The sequence below is a fragment of the Podarcis filfolensis genome (genome assembly GCF_964270895.1).
Source record: "Podarcis filfolensis genome assembly, chromosome: 9".
NCBI classification, from domain to species: Eukaryota; Metazoa; Chordata; class Lepidosauria; order Squamata; family Lacertidae; genus Podarcis; species Podarcis filfolensis.
In genome coordinates this window covers 22,510,094-22,537,304 of record NC_139610.1, presented here as the reverse complement: position 1 = coordinate 22,537,304, position 27,211 = coordinate 22,510,094, and the positions used below count along the sequence as shown (strand labels likewise).

The following is a 27,211-nucleotide window of genomic DNA, read 5'->3' as shown; positions in this document are numbered from 1 at the left end:
TGGAATAATGGTTGATGTTTTATAATGTTTTTATATTTTGCTGGAAGCTGCCTAGGGTGGCTGGGTGTAAAATAACAACAACAATATTATTTTAGTAGTTGGGTTTGGGTGAGGGTGGGGGATACACAGAATAGCAGCTTCTGGGAGCAGGTGGAAGAAAGTATGTTGTCTTCATGCCCTGCTTTCTAGAGACATTTGGCTGGTTATTGTGAGGAGAAGGCAGACAGAAGAAAAAGGGTCCCTGGTGTAATATGCCAGTTCTCTCTTTATATATCAGACTGCCCTAGCAAGAACATAGTCTTGACAATAACAATATATATATATATTGCATTTCCTAAATAATTACATACTGAAGCTTGTGAAATTTTTGTTGGGTAAGAGTCAAAGCCTGAAATCCTATACAGTGGTACCTCCGGTTACGAACTTAATTCGTTCCAGAGGTCCGTTCTTAACCTGAAACTGTCCTTAACCTGAGGCACGCTTTCGCTAATGGGGCCTCCTGCTGATGCTGTGCCACTGGCGTGCGACTTCTGCTCGCATCCCGGGGCAAAGTTCGCTACCAGGAGCATCTACATCCGGGTTAGCGGCGCTCGTTACCTGAAGCGTTCATAAGGAGAATGGTACGTAACCTGAGGTTCCACTGTACACACTTATCTAAGAGAATGTCCCATTGAATTCAATAGCACTTACCTCTGAATAGACATGCACTGGATTGTGCTGCATAGGATATCACATTTATTAATGCTAGTTTCTGTTTTGAGTAAAGAGAATAATATTTTAATAGCACACCCATTGCTCATTTATCTTAATCATGACAAGCTTTAACCTTATTTAATTTAAAGAAACAAACCAGCATAAAATCCAGGATCCTTCTTTAATTTGGTTATGAGAATTGGCCGTGAACCTTCTTATGGCAAGATTTTTGTGCACTCAAAAACTATTTCATAGGCAGAAAACTAGCCTACAAAGCTTTATTTCTGGAAGCGGGTATGTGTGTGTGTGTGTGTGTGTCTAAATTTGCTATATTTCTGTCTGCTGGCCAGCTATTAAAGGCACAGAAATCTGCAATCACCTCTGATACTGTTGGTGACATCGTCGTTATTCTTATCTCAGTTGGTAGAGTATGAGACTCTTAATCTCAAGGTCATGGGTTTGAGATACACATTGGGGACAGAGTCCTGCATTGTAGGGGGTTGAACTAGATGTTCCTCATGGTCCCTTCCCACCCTACATTTATATGATTCTAGGATACTAAATGTAATGTATGGGGGCTAGATAAAGGTAGTCATATACTATATACGTAGCAGCCTAATATCCATATACTTCAGAGTAAGGACGTGGGTGGTGCTGTGGGTTAAACCACAGAACCTAGGGCTTGCTGATCAGAAGGTCGGTGGTTCGAATCCCTGCAACAGGGTGAGCTCCTGTTGCTCAGTCCCTGCTCCTGCCAACCTAGCAGTTCGAAAGCACGTCAAAGTGCAAGTAGATAAATAGGTACCGCTCTGGCGGGAAGGTAAACTGTGTTTCCGTGCGCTGCTCTGGTTCGCCAGAAGCGGCTTAGTCATGCTGGCCACATGACCCAGAAGCTGTACGCTGGCTCCCTCGGCCAATAAAGCGAGATGAGCGCAGCAACCCCAGAGTCGTCCATGACTGGACCGAATGGTCAGGGGTCCCTTTGCCTTTACCTTTAAGGACCTCTGAACTCAACTCGACTTACTTCTGAGTGGACACGTATCAAATAGTGTGTTTTAAGTTGCACAGAATGCTAAAACACACACACACACTTCTCTCTACCCCACATTAAAGGCAAGCTACCGATATTTTCTCAGCTTCATATCACTGTGTACATTTGCTTTCCTATGTAGGGAAAGGGGGCTTAGGTCAAAACAACAAACTTCTCAATTAAGGCTGCTATCCAGGTTGCACCCTTGCTTGCAGGTGTTAAGTCCCATTGAATAAAGTGGGACTTACGTTAAAGCAAGCAAGCAAAGAACCAGGTTTCACAGTGGCAATCACTTTATGTTCAGGAATAGTATACATAAAATAATAAGGAAACCCTACAAAAGAGGAAGCGGGGGGGGGGGGGCGGAACTCAGAACGGTGGTTCTCAAACTTTTTTCCTCTGAGCCACACTTTCCCATCAGATGTCAAGGAGGTAAAGAACTACACAACTTTTAGAAGACATTTCAAGGCATCCCTGTATCAGGAAGTTTTTAATGTCTGAAGTTTTATTAAGTTTTTATACGTGCTGGATGCCGCCCAGAGTGGCTGGGTAAACCCAGCAAGATGGGTGGGGTATAAATAATAAAATTAATAACAAAAACATATTATTTAATAATAATAATAATAATAATAATAATAATAATAATAATAATAAATATGCTCATGCCGCACTAAATTTTTTGATAAGAAATACATTGGGAAACAAAAAGCAACAACTCCTAGCAGTGCTTGATTTTGAAAAGATGCCTATTCCACATTCTGCGAATATATATGTGTGTATATGTGTGTGGTACCTCTGGTTGTGAACGGGATCCGTTCCAGAGGCCTGTTCGCAACATGAAAAGAACGCAACCCACAGTGGCGCGTCTGTGCACATGCAGGTTGCGACTCGCCGCTTCTGCGCATGCGTGTGACATGATTTTGCGTGTGTGCACATGCGCAAGCGGCGAAACCCGGAAGTAACCCTTTCCGGTATTTCCAGGTTGGCGTGGGATGCAACCTGAAAAAACATAACATGAAGCAAACGTAACATGAGGTATGACTGTATATATATATATATATATATATATATATATATATATGTGTGTGTGTGTGTGTGTGTGTGTATAATAGACACACACACACATATATATACGTATATATACACACAGAGAGAAACACACACATACACACATATATACATACGTATGTATAGTATAGTGTAGTATAGTATAGTATAGTATAGTATAGTATAGTATAGTATAGTACAGTACAGTATAGTATAGTGAAATGTTTAAACGCTTCTTTGAGCGGGTCCCACCACACCTGCCATCCTCTCCTGCCGCACCTGCGCGGCGCTCCGCACCCTTTGAGAAAAAACCGCCACGGAACGGAATGGAACGGAATGGACTACATTTCCCAGAAGGCTTTGCCCAGTAGCAGGCTCGCTTCTGGATTGGTGCTCCTCGGGGCCCAATCAGCGCGGAGGAGAACGGCGTGGATAACGGCGTTTCCCAGGTGCTTGTGGCGGAGACTGACGCGCCGGCGCCCGTTGGAAGCCATGGCCCCGTCACGGCGCCTCGCGCCGCACCTGCCTGTGGGGAGCAGCCTCCTTCCCCCCCTCCTCCTCCTCTTCCTCCTTTGTGTCCAGTTCGGGGGAGGCCAGAAGAAGAAGGAGGTAGAGCCGTTCTCTTCTCTCCCGTTTCCACGCGCCCCACCCGCGCGACCCTTCTGCCTCCCTGTGTGTGTCAAGCGGGGGGGGGGGGAGAGATAGCTAGGGTTCAACACACAAACCCCTCCAGCTCCCTTTGTTTATGAGTTTAATATATTCTCCATCTTCCCCCCTGCAGCTCCTTTGTGTTGGTATATATATATATATATATATATATATATATATATATCCTTTTCTATTTATTTGTTTGTTTATTTGTTGTCTTCTATTTACAATTTTATTTATACAATATGAATGCCCACATTTAAGATTTCATTATTAGGTTTCGTTTATAGCAATCATTCACCCCCCGCCCCCTTTCTCGCTGCCTCTTCCCCCCACACAGTCATCCATCCCTCTGAGGGGCAACCATAGGTTGGACCAGTGGCGTAGCGTGGGGGGTGCAGGGGGGGCCGGCCACACCGGGCGCAACATCTGGGGGTTAGGGTTAGGGGGCGCAAATCCACGGGTTAGGGGGTGCAAATTACTTGCCTTGCCCCGGGTGCTGACAACCCACGCTACGCCACTGGGTTGGACATGTGGGAAAGATGTGGGAAAGATGGATCCTTAAGATTTCTAGAAATGCCTAGAAATGTCCGTTATTATGCTATGTGGGGTTTGTGTGTGTGTGTTTTTGTGTGTTGTAAGCCGCCCTGTGATCTTTGGATGAGGGGCGGTATACAATAATAATCAGTGCTTTTTTCAATAATAATAATAATAATAATAATAATAATAATAATAATAATAATGATAATGATGATGATGATGTTTAGGGGTCCTCTCATTTTGACTCAAGAAAATCACCATTTTATAGTTCAAATCGGGGAAAATAAACACAGCTAATGGAGAAAAGTACAAAGACTCACAAAATGTTTAGGGGTATGCATTCTCCTGCGTCCCCCCACCGAAAAAAAGCACTGATAAAAGTAATAATAGGAATGTGGAGAAGGTTGAGTGTTTGCCTTGCTCAGCACTGCTGATCAAAAGCTGTGTGGCAGGTGAGAATTCTACCACTGAACCACCAATGCAAAATTTGTAAAAGATAAGAGACATAACTAGTGTTTAAACCCAGAACCTGTTTTCTTTTGTTTAATATATTTTTGAATTTACAAAAAACAACAACCCACCCCTCAAAAATGTTAGATCGTGTAAGCAAAATCAGTTCTACATCTCATATCCCACAGCTTGTTTTATCGAGGGAACATGTGGTGTTACAGTGGAGAAAAAGAAAGTGGCTCTGAGCATGTGATGAAAGTCTCTTCTGACATAAACACAAGCACCTATTTGGAAATAAGCGGAAAGGAATTCCTGATCACAATGTGTGGTTTTCACACGGCAGGAGCAACATTTTAGGAATTAATTACTGCTTTGTTGTTGTTTTCCTTCCTTTCTCCCTTGTTCTCCTCCTCACTATGTTTTGATACCACCTGTGACATTTAAGCCCACCTTAATCACTTGTACAATTTCCTATTAGTTGGTCATTGTCCTTACATTTGTCCCATATATACACCCTCTCCTAACTGCTGCATAGTGCAGAATGTTATATATTGAAATAGCAATAATTCTGCCTCTTAAGTTTTCATAAATTAGTAGTACATCCAATGCTGCTGTTGGAGATTTCTGTAATATGGACCCTTCCCTAGTCTTTTTGCCATCAATACATGCTATTTTTTCCCTTCTCCATTCCCTTCTCCATTTAATGCCAGACATCCGGTATTATCCCCTGAAAAACGGGGGAACCTCCTGTGTTGCAGAGATAAAATAACACTGCTGCACTTGGCTTGAATTAACTGTCTCTCTATCTTACTTGATTATGTTATTATTATTTTATTTGCATGTTTACCAAGAAAAAAGGTAAAAGTGAATTAAAGGGAAGAAAAAATAAAGATAAAAATATAATATACAAATGATAGTAATAACACAGATAATAACACTAAATCAAATCAGAATCAACTATGAATACCATGACCATCAGTACATGGGTCTTAAATTATACATATAAGTAAGTATAAGGCCTTCAGATTTTCAAATAGGTATCCACACAAGATTGATGCTTATGTTTTTGAATGTAGCCATGGCAATAAGGTCTTCAGACAACTGCATAATAGACAGTAGGTCTGCATCCTTCCACACTTATACTTCAAGTCTCTTAGTTACCATTGGCTACTGATTGGGATTAGACTCCTTGCTTTATCATTTAACATGCATAGAAGGGGTGGGGAAATACTTTATATCTATGAACCTGGATTAATTATTCTGAAAACATTTAACTTTCTGGCTTTGTAGCATGTATTCAGTGAGTAATGCCTTTTGTGACTGGACAACTTCTAATCAGTATATGAATAGCTAGTATACAACAACACTATGGGATTATTCATAATATATGAATATTGTGAGATGAAGTTTATAAATCAAGAGATTTTAAAGCAGAATTCATCTAAGTGTTCTACTTTGTGAGCCTCGTAGTCAGTAAATGTCTTCTACCCTATCCTTTGTGATCACAATATGCTGGGCACATGATTTACACCCAGACAAACTATTGTAATTTGTTTGAGATAGTGAGAAACACTGTAGCTGCTGATCTTAGCACTTATACAATAAAAATGTGACAATATGCAACCCTGATGCTTATCTGCAGCTTGTACTAATAATAAAAAGTATGTGTGGCTAGCTTTTATACTAAATGAACTTGTAAACAATTTTGCAACAGCCTGCAAGCCCTCACCATTGCTTTAGCAGCTGTCTGTTCCCCATCAGGCTACTGCTGCAAATAAAGGAACTCTGACATATTTAGGATCAGGGTCTTTAGGAAGTTTTAAAATTATTTTTCCATTGCTTTATGTATTACAGGATGTGTGTATCTTTCTGATTCATCCAGGGTTTTTCTTATGAGCCAAGTGCTGTATTTCATGACTTCAGTAGTTAAGAGTTAACCAGTAGAAAGTGAGTCTCCTGAAATTGGTGATATTTCTGAGTAAAAATGGCCATAATAGTAAAGTGTTGAATTATTTTAATTTGAATCTTTGCTATAAACCTAGTGGGGTGCCATTTGCTTTTACCAAAGTGTGGTCTGTAAGCCTTTACCTGCTTAACCTGGGAATAGCCCCATTGAGCTTGGTGGGACTTATTCCTGTGTAGGCATATCTACAGGTTTGTGCTGTTAGAATTAGATTGGAGGAAAAGTAGAAATAGAGACCTGAGTGCATCAGTGGAAAAAGGGATCCTGCCCTTGTTTGGTTTTATTATGGCTTCTGCTTCTCCTAATAATAATAATAATAATAATAATAATAATAATAATAATGTATTATTTATACCCTGCCCATCTGGCTGGGCTTCCCCAGCCACTCTGGGCGGCTTCCAACAAAATATTAAAATACCGTAATACATCAAACATTAAAAGCTTCCCTAAACAGGGCTGCCTTCAGATGTCTTCTAAAAGTCTGGTAGTTGTTGTTCTCCTTGACATCTGGTGGGAGGGCGTTCCACAGGGAAGGCGCCACCACCGAGAAGGCCCTCTGTCTGGTTCCCTGTAACTTGACTTCTTGCAGTGAGGGAACCGCCAGAAGGCCCTTGGCGCTGGACCTCAGTGTCCGGGTAGAACGATGGGGGTGGAGATGCTCCTTCAGATATACTGGACTGAGGGGTGGGACCGATATCCCTAGCTCTTATCAGGCTGCCTTTTAGTCAGCACTTAATTCAGAGAGCCATGGTTCAAGATGATTACTTGGAAAGCAGAGCCCTTCCTCCTGCTTCATGTAGCTTGTGGTTGCCTTTTTCTCTCTACTGAGTAATTGTGGTTTGCCTATACCTTCATTCTTTCTTTCTTCTGCTACAAGGCCTTTCCATAGAAAGAGGTTCTGGAGCTGTGCTCTTAGGAACATAAAGAAGAGCTTAGCTGGGTCAGGCCAAAGGGCATATTTCTATGGGAAACCCGCAAGCAGGACTTGACTGCAACAGTACTCTCCCCATGTGTGATTCCCAGCAACTGCTCTTCAGAGGCATACTTCCTGCACTGTAGCTAGTAATGATTGATAGGCTTATCCCCCATGAATTTTTCCATTCGTCTTTTAAAGCTGTCCAAGTGGTGGGCCATCACTACACCATGTGGAGGTAATATCCATAGTTTAACTAGGAAACCCCAACTCAGATTAAGACCTGCTTCTAAGTCCCAAAAGGTTAAAAAGGTGAAAAGCAAAGGGTAAAGGACTAGAATTCAGTAAGAGAAATGGGAGAGCAAGATTGTGTTTTTAAAAGGCTGTGTAAAAGTTGTGGAGAGGCTAGATAAGAAGATGTTGACATGGGGAAGAACTTTGTGGGAAAGGAAGAAACTAACAAAAAGAGATAGATATTCTGGGATGAGGATTGCATGGGAAAGAAAGGGAGCATGAACAAAAGCATGACAGAAAATATAGAGAATAGAAGAAGCAGAGGAAAAGAGGGAAGCAGAATTAGCAAGAATAATAAATTTTGAATGGCATACATTGATCAGTGTAGGCACAGAAACGATGTAAGAGAAAACACACACACACACACACACATACACACACACAAATATATGGGACATGAACATCATAAGTAGATCTTTAGTCCTGCAGGAAAGGGAGGACATGTGCTATGAATGTGCTGGAGCGGGTAAAAACAGTCTCAGTATTATTTTAGTGTATTGTTTGATGGACTAAGGAAAATGAGATAGCAGTCAAATCTTGCTGCTGTACCACCAAAATGTAGATAAGTTGAGCTGATTGAGTTTGAAGGAACAAAGTTGGGGACAGAGGGTGTAAGGGAAGGCAAATGTCAGGTTGTATACAGAGTGCTCCTCTTTGGAGGAGGAGATGCTTGCTTTGTGCTTTCTTCAGCAATCCAGGTGGCTAGTCATCATTTTTGTTGTTGTTCCTAAAGCTCACCCCAGCGCTTTAAGTTTAATGTGAACTTCTTCACTCCTTACATGGATGGGGTGGGTAGGGAAAGAGAGACTGTATCAAAACTTTCTATTTTACTGGACCTAGACGTGTACTTGAAAATCTATCATCCTCTCCCCCTTCACTCATTAGCTATGGATACTTAATTGGCCTTCAAAAGCTTTGGAACCCTTCCTGGTTTTTCTGGTGGCTGAGCCAATTCTTTATTCAGTTCCTTAGAGATCATGGGGCGAATTGCATCTGGCCTTGGCGGTCTGATATGCCAGATTCTATTTTTAATGTGTTGATCTCACCTGTCTTAGTATTGAGAACAGAATTTGTTTGCAAATTGCAATAACACAGTTTGCATGTTTTCACAAAGAACGTTACCACACTTGTCTTTTATGAACCCTATGTGTTTTGATTCTTTTTCTCACGAGGAATGGTGTGCTACCCTTTCACTTTCGCTTCTTTGAATTAAAATGCATTGCTTGAAAGATGAAAATGATAACTGAGGAGGCTACTTTTATAGCATTGGCATGGAAAAGTTTGTGATCATCAGTTTCACGAACTTTCTCATGAGTGTTCCTTGTGGAACAGATGTATTGATGACATGGATGTTGGAAACTTGTATTTCCATTTTAATTCAGCTCTTTTAATAAGTAGTGGTGATATCTGACTGGTTGGAAAGGTAACCTGTTAATTCATATTGTAGTTCGGTTGAAATAGCTAGGACAACTCCGTGGTGGGCACAGTGGTTATAGCCAAAGAGACAATGTGTACATTGCAAGAAAGGGTATGTTCAAGAAATGAAGTTTTAATGCATTTTGCACGAGGCTACATTTGTGGAGTCTGGATGCCTTCAGGCATGGATCTCACACATTTTCTTCAAAAGCACAAATTGTGTTCCTGTAAATCATTTGATCTATTGCACAAAGTGTGCTTTAAATCAGTGATGCTCAAACGACATGTTGGGGCATATTAGAGCCAAAGCATGTTTTGAAAAATTAAGCAGTTATATTTTATGCAACCATTACTCTAGGGCTGTTGAAGAAGGGTGGCCTAGTTACATTAGGGAGAGAAGTAAGGAAGCGCTGAGGTTTCCTGATGGTAACCTTTTCAATTGACAGCTGAAGAGAATCTCTGAAGACTCTTCATTGCCTAGAAAGCACTGGGTAAACAGGGTGGGTATGGTGCAAAAGGATGTCTGGCCTTTATTCTTGAAACTGACTGAGAAAGTAATATGTGTTTTTTGAGCACTGAGGAGAGAATGCCTCCAATTTTAATCCAGAAAAAAATGTGCTCTCGGTATCAAGGAATGCGACCTTGAACATTGCCAAATAGAAGCACAAATTTCTCCTCTAAGGCCCTTTCTCTCTCAACTCTACTGCTGTATTTGGACTGTATATCCCATCAGGCCCAGCTAACATAGCCAGGGGCTGGGGATGAGAGGAGATGATGTAGTCCAAAACATCTGGAGGGCACCAGGTGGATGAAGGCTGGTCTAGACCTTTATTTTCTGCAATGCAGTTGATTCAGTGCAATGAATTGCCTCATCTGCTTTCCTAGCCATGCTTTAGGCCGTCTGCATGTGGAAAGTATAAACTCTGGAGACAAAACACTCCTTTGAAAAATGCAAAAGGCCTGTGATGCTACCTCCAGATCTTCCTTCCCTTTAGAAAAGAGAATCAAGCTGAAAATGCAGCATGTGCAGAAAAATATCAGGATCAGCCTTTAGATCAATTTTGTCTTAATTGTGCTAGATTTGACTCTTGGCCAGGGTGGTACTAATGGAGAGCAAATGAATGTAAAGTAAGAGCAGAAAGGTTAAGGTGTCCTCTTTTGCATTTTTGGACAAAGTTCAGAAGATGCTTGCAGAGATTCTTGGTGAAAGTAGCCCTGGAAAACAAAATAAGTGATGTCTGTTCTCTTCTGGTAGAGGAATCCCTAATTTTAGATGTGGAACTATTTCTGTTGTTGTTAAAAAAAATTCTATACCACCCTTCATCCGAGGATCCCAGGGTGGTTTGCAATATAAAAACACAAAAATACAAACCATAATAAACAAAAGCAACACAGAGACAAATGTTCTCTGGAGGAAATTTGCCTCTCTACTTCACACCCTATTGCCCTTTGTACAGACTATCTGACTTCTTACACATACCATTTTGAAATAATTCAGAATATATTTATGAACTAAGGTTAGGAGAGTCTGTTTCCTGGTGTACAAAAGCTTTTGAAAAAACCCTGCAAAGTAAATATTTTAAACTAGGGGGTGGATTGGGAAGGAGCAGAGAATGATAACACTGAAGTAAGCCATATAATATTTCAAACATACTATTGACCCTACTATAGAGATGGGTGAACAGAAAGTGTGTTCATATTATGGAACTTAAAAACAAAAACAGCCTTTAGTTGAACTATACATGTAAGAGTGATGATGAGCGGGAGTTAATATTTTTCCGCAATACACTTAAGCTGCTGCTTGCACTTCTTCAGATGACTAAATAAATTTGCCAATATATTGTAGATTTCTTTAATTTCCTTCTTGTTTCCTGCCTTAAAAAACTTTTAAAATTTGCCCTCCCTTTATATGTGTGTTGTTTTATTTCTTTTGAAGATATTTAGGGCTCAACTGAAAGGTAGATACATTTTGATGGAAACATTTATCTGTGGGAAAAGGTACTGTCCATGTTACAGGAATTTGTTACAGGAATTTTATAGGAAGTTGCCCTGAGAGGAGATGAAAGTATAGTTGTACCTTGGATCCCTGAACGCCTTGCAAGTTAAACGTTTTGGCTCCCAAATTCCACAAACCCGGAAGTGAGTGTTCCAGTTTGTGAACATTCTTTGGTACCCAAGCGTCCGACACGGCTTCCAATTGACCGCAGAAGTTTCCTGTGGCCAATCAGAAGCCGCACCTTGGTTTCTGAACGTTTTGGAACTTGAACGGACTTCCAGAACGGATTCTGTTCGACTTCTGAGGTACCACTGTATTCACCTGTTGAGAGTTAAGGCAGCGTCAGCAAACATTGATCTTAATTGGCTTTTTGACTTCATCATGTATCCAGTTCTTGCTATCTCTCATTCCAGTATTCTCCATGTGATCCCTGGCTGGCTTGGATTGCCCATACGATTGTTCCCAATAAAAAAGTCCTATCCAGCACTACCACATTCTCTGAGCTTTGAGCTATGACATAATTACTGTACCTGATACTAGAGTAAAGCTTCTGAAATGATAATGTAGATTCAAATAATTGATAAGGGGGTTTATAGGCAATATTGAGGTGGAAAATTTTCTGATGCTTATTTAGCATCTACAGTGTGATCTGATGTAACATATTTGACTTATATTTAGTAAGCAAGTTTAAAAACACTTGCAATCTGATGTGCAATAAAGAATTTTCACTTTGATTAGAGCGGCAAATGCAATCAGGTGAATTCATAACTTGATCTTTGGTTAGAGTTACTATTTTTGTGGTTTTTAATTTACCCTTTCTGGGTTAAAAATCAATAAAACATACATATCACCAGACTTTTCCTAAGTGTAACCACCAGAGTAACATTAATTACAAGTTTGGAACTTCCAAACTTGCCTCATATTGCATTGACCACCACCATTTTACTAATGACTTTTATGAAGCAATTAATTTTTAAACATTGAACGTTTCCCATACCTCAGACTTGAATAAAGTCATTATATATTACTTTATCATTGTTCCAACATCAGTTTCATCTTTTTTGTTCTTATGCTAGATCTAAATGTAACTTTTTTATAGCTGCCTCTGAAAATGTTGTTTGGCTGCAATCCAATGCAGAGCATGTTTAATATGGATGAAAATCTACAGGCTGTAAGCGTGCTTAACTCTGTGTTGGTGTGTGCTTCTTTTCCTTATATACATATAAAAATAAATCTTGAAGATAATCAGTCATGAAGCTAAGGTTCTAATGGAGCTGGAAAGTGTAAAATAGGATGTGCAAGGCTATGGAGTTACTGTGCACATTTTAATTCTGGAAAAGGAACCACAATTGATTAAAGTCAGCCCTGAATTCTTCAAGGTTTAGATTTCTCCCCTTAAAACAATGCGTAAGCTGCAGTGATTCCCTGTCCTCCACCCACTCTTCATAATGGCTGACAGTTGAAATATAGCTGGCCTTTTGAACGTAGCTTCTAACTTGGAAGGTGGGAGGCTTTGTCCCTTAGAAAACATTTCTTTTTTAGTTTAATTATGCCATCCTTGGATGGGCAAGCTTATTGGGCAACCCTACATGGAACATTTTGGGCACCTATTGGACTTCCATGATCACCTCTTTTTGAACATGTCTATCATTTATCAGTCTGTTTTGAGCCCAAACACTGCATTGTCTTGTTTTTTAAAGTCCAGGCATAATGAAGCCTTTCTGCCTTTTTTGCTTTTCTGCCTCTGCTGATGCATCACTTCCACTTCTGTTCATGCCTCTTGAGGCAAACAGCAGCATCTGCAACACCTCTTCTACCATTGGCAAGTATTCCTGATAGCTCTGAGAAGAAAGTGAGGTGGCAATTTGGCTGATGGATCACTGGGGAAATAGATTTAAGAACAGGGAAGAGCTTAGTGAGGTGACACGGCAGATGGTTGATGGAATATGAACGTTTTAATGAAGGAGAACAGGTTCTAGCAGGTTTAGTATAGTAGATGTGTGACCTGTCAGCCAAGCTATCCCCAGGTAAAATCTCATCCGCAGATTCATTAGGTAGCTTCAGGCAAGCCGCAGTTGCTCACTCTACCATCAGTCTGACCTTCCTTACAGGGCTGTTGTAGGGACCCTAAGGCAATATATGGGAAGTACTTTGAATGTTCGAAGTGCTTCATAAATTGTGGTTTTTGTAATTGTCAGGGAATGAAATAGTGATAATAGGTATCATGTAAATCAGCATAGGCTCCTGTTCTAAATGCCACACTGAATGCATGAATGTTGGGTGGAGTGATGGAGCACAATATTCTGCCTCCTCCTTGCGTTGGATACGTGCATGGAGGGCTTCAAATGAACAGTCCTTTTGTGTATATTCCCCTTTCTCCAAGCAGCTCAAGCAGCAGTTATCTTTGAAACAAGATAACTCCATGAAGTCGGTAAGGCTGAGAAATTGTGTTTGCACATTTGAACTCCCTAGGTGAAGTGAAAATTTGAGGTTGGGTTTCCCACATGAAAGCCCACACAGATCGTTTGTGAAAACTTGTGGCAAGATAGCAACCACCCATCGTGTTCTTTGTTGTCAGCCAGATCCATCAAACTTGTATACCTATGGGAAGGAATTATTATACATGGATTTCTAAACATGCATACAACTTCCTGTGAAGTGTTTCAGTGATTTGGCTATTCTCTGGTAATCCAGGCAATGGGATTGAAGTATATTGCTCCTATGCCAATCAAACAGGGTGTGGTTGTATGACAGGGGTGTTTGCGTGGGGACTTGGTAGAACACAATTGTTTAATATGATATCTTGTCACATTTTAGCCAGAGGAGACCAGGGTGGCAATGGCAAATGTTTTTCAGTGGTTGGTGATGCAGCTTCTTCTTGTTGTTGTCATCTACAATAAATAAAATAAGGTGCTTATAGCAGCCCCAAAGTACTCCTGTAATTAGATTGCCTGAAACTTTGTCCCCATCCCAGATGTCTCTAGTTTGGCAGCATAGCTTCTATAAGACAGATCAGCAGCTTAATTGATCTTTCCTATCAAACTGTTCTGCAAGTACTTATGCAGCACTGCCTGGGCAGCCACGTGGAAAATAGAGACTGTTTGCTCTGGTTTTGGATTGTGATGAGTAAAGTGAATTGGACTATTCTGTCATAGCAAAATGGGGTGTGTGTGTTCCTCGTAAAACCTATTATAAAATTGGTTGGATACATCAGTCAGGAGAAAATGTGTGGGTATTGCACTTTAATCTTATTTAAAAAAAAAAATTAGTGGATCCACAGCAGAGTGTGAGGAAAGGAGGAGCTTTCTGTGTGAGTGTGAGGGCATTAAGATGGAAAGCACTACTGTGGTTATTATTATTTTATTTAGTAATTATTAGTTATCCACCCTTCTCCCTAAGGTCCGAGGGTGGGTTGCAACATTGAAACACAACACTGAAAATAGTTTAAAGAAACTCAGAGCTATGGCAGTGTAGTGGCTAAGAGGCTGAAAAAAAATGCTTTTAATGTCTAAGACAAGTGGCTGAAGCACAAGGTGCCAGGGAAAGGAAGGAATTGTGGTCCTGGGAGAAAGTGAATTATTCATGGATTTCAGTTGGTTCAGCAAATTAACAAGGTATATTTTTAGTTAAGACATTGACCGGGAAGGTGCCTTGGATGCTTGTACAAGGAATGAAAATGGTTCACAGTTGCATATGATTCTTTGAGCAAGGAACTATCCAGGAGCAAAGGGCACTCTCTCCAAACTAGCATGTGAGAACTGAGTCTGCCTCTGCTCTTTCCAGTTTAAGAGATGCTGCTGCAAATTATCTTCCCAGGAACTGCCCCAACATGTAATCAGTGTTGAAATTCACTCTCTTTTTAAAGTAAGTTTGGGAGATGTGATTTGGCTTCCGTCTTATTATTAAACTCTGGTATACCTGTTGGGGAGATATCTATCATCTATCTATCTATCTATCTATCTATCTATCTATCTATCATCATCATCTGTCACAGCCAAAAAATTAATCTATAGCTCATACATTACCAAAAGCTTATACATTGTTCTTAAACAGCTCCCTTCAGAACATTTATTTTCCCCTTCCCTCCTCCAATACACCATCTTTATTTTTGAAGCCCGCTTAATACCTATACAGTGGTACCTTGGGTTACATACGCTTCAGGTTACAGACTCCGCTAACCCAGAAATAGTGCTTCAGGTAAGAACTTTGCTTCAGGATGAGAACAGAAATCGTGCTCCGGTGGCGCAGCAGCAGCAGCAGGAGGCCCCATTAGCTAAAGTGATGCTTCAGGTTAAGAACAGTTTCAGGTTAAGTACGGACCTCCAGAACGAATTAAGTACTTAACCTGAGGTACCACTGTACTAGATCTTTAACTACGATTAATCAAATGACTCCTCACGTAATGTCCCATGTATCACAGGTAGGAATCCCTTCCCTGCCTTTGATTGATGTGGATAATGAAACAATACCATTGAGCCATCTATACAGTTGAGATAAAACTTGAACCAAAATTTTATATATGGGGGGGGGATATGATGATGCAAGAAGGCTGTGCTTTTTACCTTTTGAGCCTGCCACACTTAAAATGGCCCTCAAGGTGGCATTTGAAGTGGATAAAGTCTTACTACCTCATACTATTAGAGTTCTGCTACGTGTCAACTCTTTTTACAGGCAGCAAAAGAGGTAATAAATGGGTAATTCTGCCGTGCTGACTGAGGTGACTCTCTAATGGAGGAGCCACAGTCAAAATGAGTCGCATCAGTAAAATACAAAGCCCTTAATTGCCCTATACTTGCGGGCTTGTACTTTCCAGCTGAACCTCCTGAGTTCTTAAAAAAATAAAGGTAGAAGAAGAAAGCCAAAGTGACAGGAAGTTCGGCTAATATTTCAAACTGGACTGGAGTAGACAGAAAGTTATTAGGGTATAGTCTTGAGACTCCCAAGTACAGTCATGGGGAAAAGAAAACACATCCTCTTTTATTTCAGTGGTTTCACATAACAGGACAAGTATCAAGTTTATTTGTTGTTGTGACAATCCTGGTCATTTCAACCAAAAAGGAAATAGAAGTATTCTATGCATGTTGTGCAGAATTTGCATAGATACACCATTAAAATATACAGATAATATTTATACATATATACCCTGAGATACAGACCTCAGGACATAATAACAACAACCATCCGTTCCCTAGTAGGTCTTAAAATTAGGTAAATGCAACCTCAGATGAGCAACAACACATGACATATTACACCATGTATTGATTTATTTAAAGGAATAATGACATTTCATCAATTTACACAGTTCTGACCTGTTGCTGAGATGCCCCTTGTAACCATGTACTGCTTTTAGTACCCTTCTTCTCATAGTTTGAGGCTTTTGGCTTCAGCATGCACCTGTGCATTGCATCTGTCTATAAATGTTGTATGTGTGTGCATGCACACTGAATTTTAAAAAAATCACTATTTAGCATTTTTAAACTACTGTCTTTTTTTCTATGATCTTTGCCAAGTTTTATCTAAAATATCTAAGCCAGTGGTTCCCAACCATTTTTTGGCCATGCCCCACCTAAGCATCTCTAAAATCCTGACACCCGCCCCCCCCCCGCGACATATAATTCTTATTATTCAAAAAGTGAACTCCTATTCATGTGGAGGAACTCTAAAAGGCCATTAATTTGGTCTAACTCGTTCTCGATTTGCCCCCCTTAAAAATCAAATTGCCCCTTTGTGGGGCGTGTGCCCCATGCTGGGAACAATGGATCCAAACCATAATCCCTAAGAGATGTATTAGAAGGACAGCAGTGGTGGGTGGGGAACCAGCAGCCACCCAGATGTTGCTGGACTTCAAAACACATTGGCCCCAGCCTGCATGGTCAGTGGTCAAGGATTATGGGAGTTGTAGTCCACCAACTTCTGCAGGGCCACAGGTTCCCCACCATTGCTGCATAAAGGATGCGCAGCCTGAAGCCGATGCTCTTGTCAGCTTTCTCCCAGATTCATTACAATTTTTGTGAAGAAAGAGGATTTTAGCATAATCCCAAACGTTATTAATGCCTAGGGCTTAATTTTAGCTAGATCTCACCCCATAGTGCTAGAGTTTGGTCCTCAGACCTATGAATCAAAATAAGATTGTATTTGCATTGGCAGCCATTTCTGAATGAGACATTTCTGACCTTTGCTAACACAGCAACCAGATACTGTGGATTTTGTTATACAGGGTTATAGCAGAATACAAAAGAAAATCTATCTATCCTGCAAGTATGTAGTTACCCAAGGAAATATCAATTTTCAGCTTGGCTTAGGGGCCATGGCAGTTCCACGGCAAGAATAAATGAAATTTTGATGTTTGGATTTATCCACGATTCGCCAGCTTCAAGCCCCAGAATATTATTTCAAAAGCTGACATAGCCCTTGTGCCTTCCATAGCAGGCACACAAAATGGAGTGGCGTAGGAGCTGGTTTTTCTCTCTTTCTCTGAATGCTAGTTGCATTCAAGTTTTCAGCTGCGGACAGACTTGAACTGAGGACTTCCTGTTTGAGCAGCTCATTGGACAATTAAATATCTTTGGGAAGTCACAGACTTCCTTGGGTCCCAGTAGTTTTATTGGCTCTTTACCTTGCTCTACCCTTTCCCTTTGGGGCTTGGTCATTGCCCTCTTCTTCATTGTCCTATAAGCATCTCTTTCCTGTTCCCTGCAAAACAAAATGCCTTTTTGCGTGCAACTCAGATATTCCGTTTTTCCTTCTGCCATTTTCTTTTTCTCCTCGTAAGTCTTTTTGTAGTTCTGGACTCCCACAGATAGCAATGCCTGTACCCCTGAGCTACAGCCTTTCCAATCTCTCTTAAAGTTTGCAGTGGCACTTGCTACATCATTGCTTGATATAAAAACCTGGGGCTGGGCAGCTTATCAGTTTCTCTAACTATACGGCCAAATGACTGGAATTCCCAATATTTTAATAGTCCATCTTTACTTATGAGCATCCAGTTGGTTTACTTGCTTCACTGCTCATCTTTTCCAGCTATCTGGAAAGATAGGAGTTCCTTTGGCTCTCTACTTCCCTGCCACCGCAAAATCCTAGAAGTGGTTCTTCTGGCTAAAGTTATGTGAACATTTTTCTAAGACTTTCCCCCATGCTTGCATCAAATATCTGGGATTGACATTGAGCAATGACCCCCCCCCCCACTTTGTGATTGCCAAACCGTTGGAGTCATTGGCCAATCAGAACCTTAATATTGCCTAACTCTTTATATGTTCATGTCTCATGGATGCTTTCATTTGTGGCTTGAAGTATTCACAGATCGACCCTCCACAACTGTGTAGCATTGTTCAGCTTTGAGTGGCAGAGAGTATTCTGAATAAATTGTTTAAGCTTTAACAGGTTTTGTTAGTACGTTCATCTTGTGGAACGTTATAATATGCTAGGTTTGGCACCCCGAGGCTTCCTCCCCTCTATTGTAGTGTATTATTCAAAATTCATTTCAACGAGCCATCCAATTTTCATTTCCAAGAGTTGGCTAGGATTATTTTAGGGGAGGAGAGGAGACTTAAATTAAGTGTCTGAGAGAAAAATGTGACCACATGCTGTTTAATGTAATTGCAGTGTATCTTCCTCTCCCACCTATGCTAGAGGCCCATGAGAACAAATATTAACAATGGGTAGCCAAAACACTGTTTTGCCTGCTGCTTATAAAGGTGTATGAAAATCACAGCTCAGGCTCCAGACTCATTGAATCATTCATACAACAGGATATATTGGGCTGAGCCAATTGTTTAAACAAAAGCACTTCTGCACAGAACATCTGATTTTCATTTATTCTTATCTCTACCTATGGTGGACTTCCATTCCCTTCTTAGTTAGTTATTAAGTTAGTTAGGTTTCCATGCACTTCTTAGTTAGTTAGTTAGTTAGGTGTTTTTTTAACGTCATTTTAGAGTGTTACAAGGGGCGTTCATTAAAGATTTCCCCAGACCCACTTTCAGTTATCGTAGGAGGATGCGCATGTATAATGATACATCTCTCCATAGGTAACTTAGTAATTTGTAGCTCTGAACTCCTATCAGTTTCTCTGTTGCGGGTGCAAACGTGGAGTAATGTCTGATAATGGAACCAGTTGAATGCAGAGCGGTCATCAGGTTCTTGTACATGAAAGGGCGCACACCACGGGAGACATTCAATGAGATGAAAGGGACTTATGGGAAGGATGGCCCATCATCTGATGTAGTCAAGCACTGGCATTGTCAGTTCAAGTGTGGTTGGACTTTGGTGGAATGGCTCCCATTCCTGGGTCACCACAGTCCTCCATTGATAAAGACACCATTCAGCAAGTGGAGGCTGCCATTTTGAGAATCACCACATAACTGTTCACCAACTAGCTGCAGATGTCAAGATCAGTGTGGGCTCTGTAGAAAAAATAATCCATGACCATTTGCACATGGGAACGGTGTCCGCACGGTGGGTTCCCTGGCTGCTGATGCCTTTCCAGAAGCAGGAACGAGTGACATGCTCACAGGCTCTTTTGGCCATGTGTCACAAAATCCATGATGGCTTCTTCACCAGCCTAATTACTCAGGATGAAAAATGGGTCCATCATTATGACCCAGAGACTGAATCCCAAACAATAGAAGTAGTCTGCCTCACCACCTCCAAAGTAGATATGTGTCCAACTGTCAGCGGGCAAGGTCATGCTTATGGTCTTTTGGGACCAGTGCAAAGTAGTGATGAGGATTTCCTGGCAAAGGGTACCACAATTACCAGGGCATACTATGCTTCACTGCTGCAGAAATTGCGGAAGGCCATCAAAATCGAGAGGCATGATATGCTGACCAAAGGTCTGCCTCCTGCAGGATAATGCCCCGATTCACAACTTGTCTGTTGCTCAGATGGAAGCATGGTCCTGTGGCTATGAAATCCTTCCTCAACCCCCTTATTCTCCTGACCTCGCATCATCGGACTTCCACCTCTTCCCAACCATTAGGTTATTTTTGAAGGGCAAGCTTTTTCCACACGATGAAATGCTGATTTCTGAGGTCAAGTTGTGGCTTCTGACGCAACCTGCCGAGTTCTACAGCCGAGGTCTCCACAGCTGCATCAAGCAATGGGAGAAGTGTTTGACTCTTGCTGGTAGCTATGTAGAGAAGGACTAATAACTGTGCCCAGTTTCGTTTGTCTCAGTCCACGGGAAGTATGTCAGGAGAAATCTTTAATGAATGCCCCTCATAAGCCTCTGAAGGCAGCTTACAAAGCAGTATGTGAACCAGCAATATAATATCACATGTAGGGATGGGTGAATCTGTCAGTTTTGGTTCTTTTCAGTTTTCCAGTCCTAAGTTTAGTTCTTCACTTTTGTACATCAGCTTGTGATTATTATTATTTTTAAAGTCATCAGCATTTTAGTTTGGATTTTTCCACTATACACTCCGCCCCCCAATGTTGCCTAATATACACATTTTTTTTGCAAAACATTTCTCCCTAATGCATCATTGTATGTTATTTTCACTAATATATGCATTTTAGGAACACCCAGTGTTAGTATATGCATTTCTATATACATTCCTTGGCTGGAGAACTGTGTTGAAAAATTCTGAGTGAATTTTGGAAGAATGGCTATGTTTCAGGTTTCATATTGCTTCAGGAAGCCCAAGTTAGCTAAACTCACCTTTAAATAGGATGTAAATCTAATTTCTCTCCCATCTCTAATCACAAGCTAAATTAAACCCACATCAACATTAAGTAGTATTGAAATAATAGTAGTAGATAATACCATGATAAAACTTGGTGCCATCAAATCACCAAAAAGCGGATGGGAATAATAATAAAAAAGTTTTAGGGATTGTCTAAAGGCCACAGAAGTGATGGCAGATGTGCCTCTCTGAGGAGCTTGTTCCATTGATTGTGGGGCTGTCACAGAGAAGGCCAAGTCCCCTGGACTCACTAACCTAATAGCACTCACTGTGTGGATCAGAGGGCAGGACCTCCAGTGCTGATCTTGAAGTTTGGGCAGGTACATATAAATTCAGGAAGTCTTTCAGACAGTTTGCTCCCAGACTGTTTCTCATTCTGTTCTGGAAGGTACCCTAACCTTCTAAAGTAAGTTTAAAGGAAGGCTGAAGTGGGTAGAGAGGAATCAGCAAAATAAAAAATGGGGGCTCCACTTTGCTCAAGGAAAAGCCCTTTCCACAGAGGCAAAGACATTATTGAATACAACCCACTGTGGAGATGGTGAATTTACCAGCAACCAGCAAAAGGGAAGGATGAGCAACATGGTGGCAGGGTGCCATTTGCAAAATAGCAGTAGGGTTCCTGGAGTAATGTGTCCTTTCTCTGATGAGTCCATCAGATTTCCTAAATATGGGGGAATGGAGAGAGCACATGTGCACTAGCACGACTATTTCTGAAGCCATCAGAATGCTGATAAATCCTCAGGAAGCTCACAGCAATGGCAAGATGGTAGAGTGGGAAGAAAGAGCTGGGTTTATGTAAGAAACCTCTTCTCCTGATCTATATCTGGCCCTAACCTGCTGACAGCATCTATCCTACATATACCAATTGCTGCACGACTGCAGTGACAAATACCTTTATGCATTGACATAGCTGACAGATGTGAGCATTGCAGATGTTTTCATTAGCAGAGTAAGGTTGCTATTAAATATGGAATTGGAAAGCTACATGGATTTGAACCCATTTCTTGAAATAACAATTTTTTTGACCTAGAAGTGGCTTTATTGGGCTTATTAGCATGTAGCAATAAAAGGGCTCAGCTATTCTGGAAACAGATGGTAATGGGATGTTTCTATCAGCTCATGTATTCCGTCTCTATAAATAGACTGAGTTGCTGGTGCAGCCTGATGAATGCTTCATTGTATTATGTTCCAAAGTTGATTCCTTCTTTAAAAGGTGATAATTTCCTCATGGTTGATTTCTTCTAATATATTTATTTTTTTAAAAAAAATAAGGTATGCTGATTTTATTTATTTTGGCATTTCCACTCTTTCACCACAGCATTCTGGCTAATTGTTTATGGGAGGAAGATGAGCTTGAGATACCTTTCCCAATCCCCCAGAGATCTACCCAGCTCTCCGCCTCTGTGTTCCACATCAGCATTAATTGTATGGGTAAAGACAGATTTTAAGAGGGTGGTGGGTGGGACCCAAACCTTGTATGTAAGGCAAATGTACAAAGATTTGTATTGGCCAGCAATGGAAAACTGAAATTAAATATGAGAAGGGGTGATGGGGCAAATGTGCATTGTGGATCCAGAGAACTCATGAGTGGAGTTGCACTTGTGGAAAGCGCGCAGAAGGGGATGAGGCAATTTAGCCTGATTCCCCATGCACCCTTGAAAATCTGCTTTGGGTGGTTGAATGGGAGGAGGCTGTAGAAGCCTATGCCACTCCATATGTCATTAGACTCTGACTCCTATCATCCTCAGCCAATGGCCAGGGATTGTGGAGGGCCACAGGTTCCTCATCCTTGCTATAGGGGGAAGTGGTGAACATCACCTTCCATCCCTTTCCTTTAGATGAGTTGCTTTGCTGGGTTGCTGATCTTTTTTTCCATGGACTAATCTGGTTCCAAGCAACTCTAAATTGTAAAACTGGACCATAATTCCAAAGGGCACACATGTGATGATATTTTGCTCTTGGCAACTGCCCTTACAGAACTCCTGAACTAACGTTTGAAATTTCCCTGAAAAGCATCCAGTGGTGTTGGAAAGATGGGGTAGTATTCAACTAAGTTTTCCTCAGACCCATTGAATTAGTCATATTCATTAATTTCAGTAGGTCTGTGAATAAAATTTGACAGAAGACCTCAGAATATGTGGTGCATGTGCACTAAACAAAGTTTCCTTTTAGATATTTTGTGGATACCATTGTAACTAATGAGAACAAACTTCTTTTAGAAAAAAAACAAACTTACAGTACACTTGGATAGGAACATTAAAATTACCCTGCTTCATTGGAAGAATGATCTATCTAGTCTAAAATTGTTGCCAAAAACTTACTAAAAAGAATGACACAGAATGATCATTGAAATGCATTGATTCCTTATGATTGGCTGTAAAAATGCACTGTGTTTCCAAATATCCATTAATATATTCCCAGAACATGATGGTGATGTCCATCTTTGTTTAATGTCCAAAACGGGGTAATGTCAGGGTATCTTCCGGCATTGGCACTGAGTCTTGGTTTCTGTCAATATAGTTTCTATATTGGTTGCTGTGTGTGTGTTTCTGTTAACGAAAGGGTTTTTGATGGTGGCATAACAAAGAATAGTCAAACTGCCTGTTCATAATGCTTGTAGATCTTTAATATTCCCCAAGAGCTGCTTCTAAATATTACTTAAAGCTTTATGACCTGGACTAATAATTTGGATGCTGCCCAGCAACTTCTAAACACTAATTGGAAGAAAGAAGAAGTAATGTGACGAAGATAGCCTAGACTGTTTGTAAAGAAATTTAGGATGCAATTAGGACTGGATCTTTAATTGGTAGATTAATCATCTAAAGATTTAGATGATTAATCGGGGGGACAATTTTATTAGTGAGGGCAGAATTGGCGAGACTGTATTTGAGGTTACTTTTGTTTTAGCATGTTGCTGTAACAGGGATCAAAAGAAGTGAATATTAAACATGGCATTTCCTTCTAATGAGTGGTAGCTTTTGTTCATTGCATTGCATTTATATTTCACTTAATCTCAAAGGCACTACCATTGAGGTTATAGCAATACTCAGTGTTTTTTTAAAAAAAATTCAATTAATCCAGTAAAAGGCACATGATTGAATAGCTACAAATTTAATTAGTAAACAGCCCAAAATATGATTGTATATAATCTGAATGAGTGTGCCTGGGAAAAATCTAATTAGAGCTATGGGGTGGGGAGAATGAAAACAGAAAAAGTTTTGAGCAAAGACTCTGCCGTCCGAAGGGCATTTCCAGTGCTTTAACATTGTGTGGATGAACCTGAAATAACCAGGGCAAAGTATTGGGCTTGTGTACTTTTTCCTTTCCTCCTGCATGGCCAAGACGATGACTGGGCCATAGGTTCAATTTCTTTTAATGATTCTATGCTTAGTGTCACATTTGAATTAGGGGTTCTGGTTTAAAATAAGATCTAGTCAGTTTCAAAAAGAAAAGAAAGATTCCCTTGTTTCAACATAAAGCTAACCTGAAATGAAACTAAGCTTTGGCAAAGTCTTCCTCCCACCCATGGAGAAGAAGAAAGGGAAGCACCACGTCTGATGCTTTGCTCAGGTTCATTCAACCTCATTAGTGTAGAGCTAAACTGTGGTTTAAAGGTTATGTGCAATCTGGGCCATTGTGAAGAGACCTCTATTTCAAATCTCTCTTGTTACCAGCATAAAGATAATGATTCCAACCTACCTTACATCACTGTGGATAAGATTTTTCAGAGTAGGTGTACGAAGCACTTTTGAACTTTTAGATGCACTGCATGAAAGCTGCTTGCTATTGAATGGATCCCTCAGGATTCTGGAGACTGCATTGGAAAACGAAAAACCTATGAGCTTGTGCTTTTTAAGATGGCAGGTTCTCGGCTTATATTTAGGTTTTGCCTTTCTGTCAAATCAAACCTACACAGAGGAGGGGAAATTGTTTGCTTAAAATGAACAGTTAATGCAATGTGCTTTCATGCAGAACTCATGCTTACTTTGCTATTGGAGAGTAAATTATAAGTTTGTTAGCTGAAACAGCAATTTGTTTTTTAAAGCAATTAAAGTTCTGTACTGTTGCTACATGAACACGTTCCTCCCCGCTTCCCCCCAAAATTAAAGGGCCCTTTCTCTATGCAATATTATCTTGAGAAACATGATTTTTCTTAAACTATGTGGTGCTAAACCTCATTCTGTAGTGTGTTGTTGTATTTTGTAACTTATATGTAAATTCTGAAATTGCAGGGTGCTGACAAAAGGATGGTTTACAACTGAAATGTGAGTTCTAAGGTGTAATAGGAATGTAGACCAACCCACCATTTTAACAAATAGTTCCATAGACTTCATTTATTAAAATACTTTTGTAGTAACTTTGTTCCTTGAGTCTGGTGGAAAATAGACTTATTTATTTTATTGTTCCATATAACATTTGCTTGTTCTTCTGGGATGAGCAGCTAAATGCAAATGTGCAGCTTCTCCGATCCCTGTATTACCTTGCCTGATTCCTTCTGCTACATCTTCAACATTATGCCTGAGGCCTATGATAGCTTTTAAAACCTGGAGTGGTCGCCTTGATGGCTTGATGATCTTGCTTCCTAATGGGGAAATGTAACATAAGGATATAGTATATATTTGCACATCTAGCTATAAATATATATGACAGGAACAAGGACAGGTAGAAAAAGCAACCTAGGGTGTTGGATCCTATTTTTCAAACCTGCTTTTGAAAATTTGTATTTAGACCTCTCAGGTATTAGGTAGAGGTTGGGCAGAGTTACGCATGCAGGATCTATATCTTTTTTCCTCCTCTTGCCCACCAATGTAGGCAGGTGCAAAATGGTGGCTCATGAACCTCTTGCAGATCTCCTGTGACCCAGTAAAACCCCATGTACCTTCTATCTATCTAGTTGTGTGGTTGAAGGAACTGTTTAGCATGGGTGGAAGCAGTTTGACAATGCCGAAGTGCCTATTTAAAGTAGAAATATCAACATGCTCAAATATATGGAGCTCATATGAGAACTTTGGCATGCCTGGGTTTATTTTTGTGGTGGTCAGGATAAATTTCTAGCTTGGGAACAGACACACTTCATTAGTTCAAGGCAAATGATTTTCTTGAACTGTACCAATTGGGCTATAGGTAGGATTTACTTATAATTGGAAAGTATTTACTCTTTCTATACAAAGTACGTAAGAAAAGCCCTTATTTATCAGACCATGCCCATCTACTCCAGCATAGGGGCCAACCAGAAATGCACAAGCCAAGACATGACAGTACTATTCCTTTCCTGCTGTTGTTTCCCAATTTGTAGCTAGTGATAGCCTTCTTTTCCACGTATTTGGCTGATGCCCTTTTAGAACCATGTAAGTTGGGGACCATCTCCACATTCTTTGGTAGCAAATTCTATAGTTTAACTACCTAAGGCCACTAACAATGAAAAACAAAACTAAAGAACATTGCAACAATGCAGCAATGTTGTTGTTTTTAAGAAGCCAAACAAAACCCATAATCATCGAGACTGCAGTAAAAGGGGGAATGCAGTCATCATGGAGAAACAATTTAAAAAGCAGTACCAGGAAATCACCCATTGGGAAGGGGAAGCTATGTCTTAACGGCTCCTCGAAAAGTGAGCAGTGATGAGTCTAGTGGGCTTCTTTAGCAGGGCCTTCTGTTGCCTTGACCCTATCACAGAGAAAGCTCTGTTCCTCATGCCCATCTGTTGTGCTAGTGCCCATCTGCTGTTGTAGGAAAACGCAGAGCAAGGTTTGAGTACAGTTTCTCAAGGTCTGGCCAGACTCGTATTGGTGGAGGTGATTCTTAATATATTCTTGTTTTAGGCTGTTTAGAAGTGCCCATCTCTCCAATTACATTTCATTCATTCATTTTATTTATATGCCACATTCCCACAAAAAATAATACTGCTCAAAGCAGCTTTCAGCAAAGAAAACAGGAAGACATTTCAAACAAACACTGCAAAAACAATTTCATAATACAGCAAAACAATGACATAGTAACAATGTTGTAATAACATAGCAATATTATAGCAAACATAACATACAAAAAAACCCCACATTTAAAGATGATAAGTAAAATAAGATTACTTAAACAACATGCAGCATCCAATAGCAAAAATAACAAGGGAGCTTCACAATTTCACCTTAGTCCCAGAAACAGACTCTCATGATGTTGCTCAGTGACTCTCTCCTGCAGCCACTTGTAAGGCTTCCAAGAGCCAAGGGTGGAGTAGCTGGAAAAACTCTTACCTATGATGTTGCTCAATGTACAGTACATAAAAGGCACTAACACTTTTTAAAGGAAGAGTGAATACTCAGGATCTCCTTAAAACATATTATTTCTCCCTTAATATTTCTCCATCAAGAGAGCCTGAATACGCCTCTTGGGCGTGGCGAATTAAAAATGCATTGGAAGGCCACAGAGATCCTAGCTTTAAAAAAAGTGCAGGAAGGCCAAACAAAGTAAATTAACCAAACCCCGGTTCAAATGAATTAGATTTGTGCACTGACTTGTAAAATATTCATGTAACAGGTATATT

General features: G+C 40.4%; 1 protein-coding gene across 2 annotated transcripts in view; it reads left to right on the top strand.

Moving 5' to 3' along the window:
* The first annotated feature begins 3,185 nt into the window (after window positions 1–3,185).
* Window positions 3,186–27,211, top strand: part of TUSC3 (tumor suppressor candidate 3) — a 128,049-nt gene continuing 104,023 nt past the window's right edge. Inside the window, exon 1 of one of the 2 annotated variants that reach the window (XM_083630678.1) lies at window positions 3,186–3,379. In XM_083630678.1, coding sequence (XP_083486804.1) covers window positions 3,263–3,379 — 117 coding nt within the window. In that variant the 5' untranslated portion in view covers window positions 3,186–3,262. The remainder of the gene's footprint in view (window positions 3,380–27,211) is intronic. The other variant, XR_014551989.1, reaches the window with a different exon arrangement.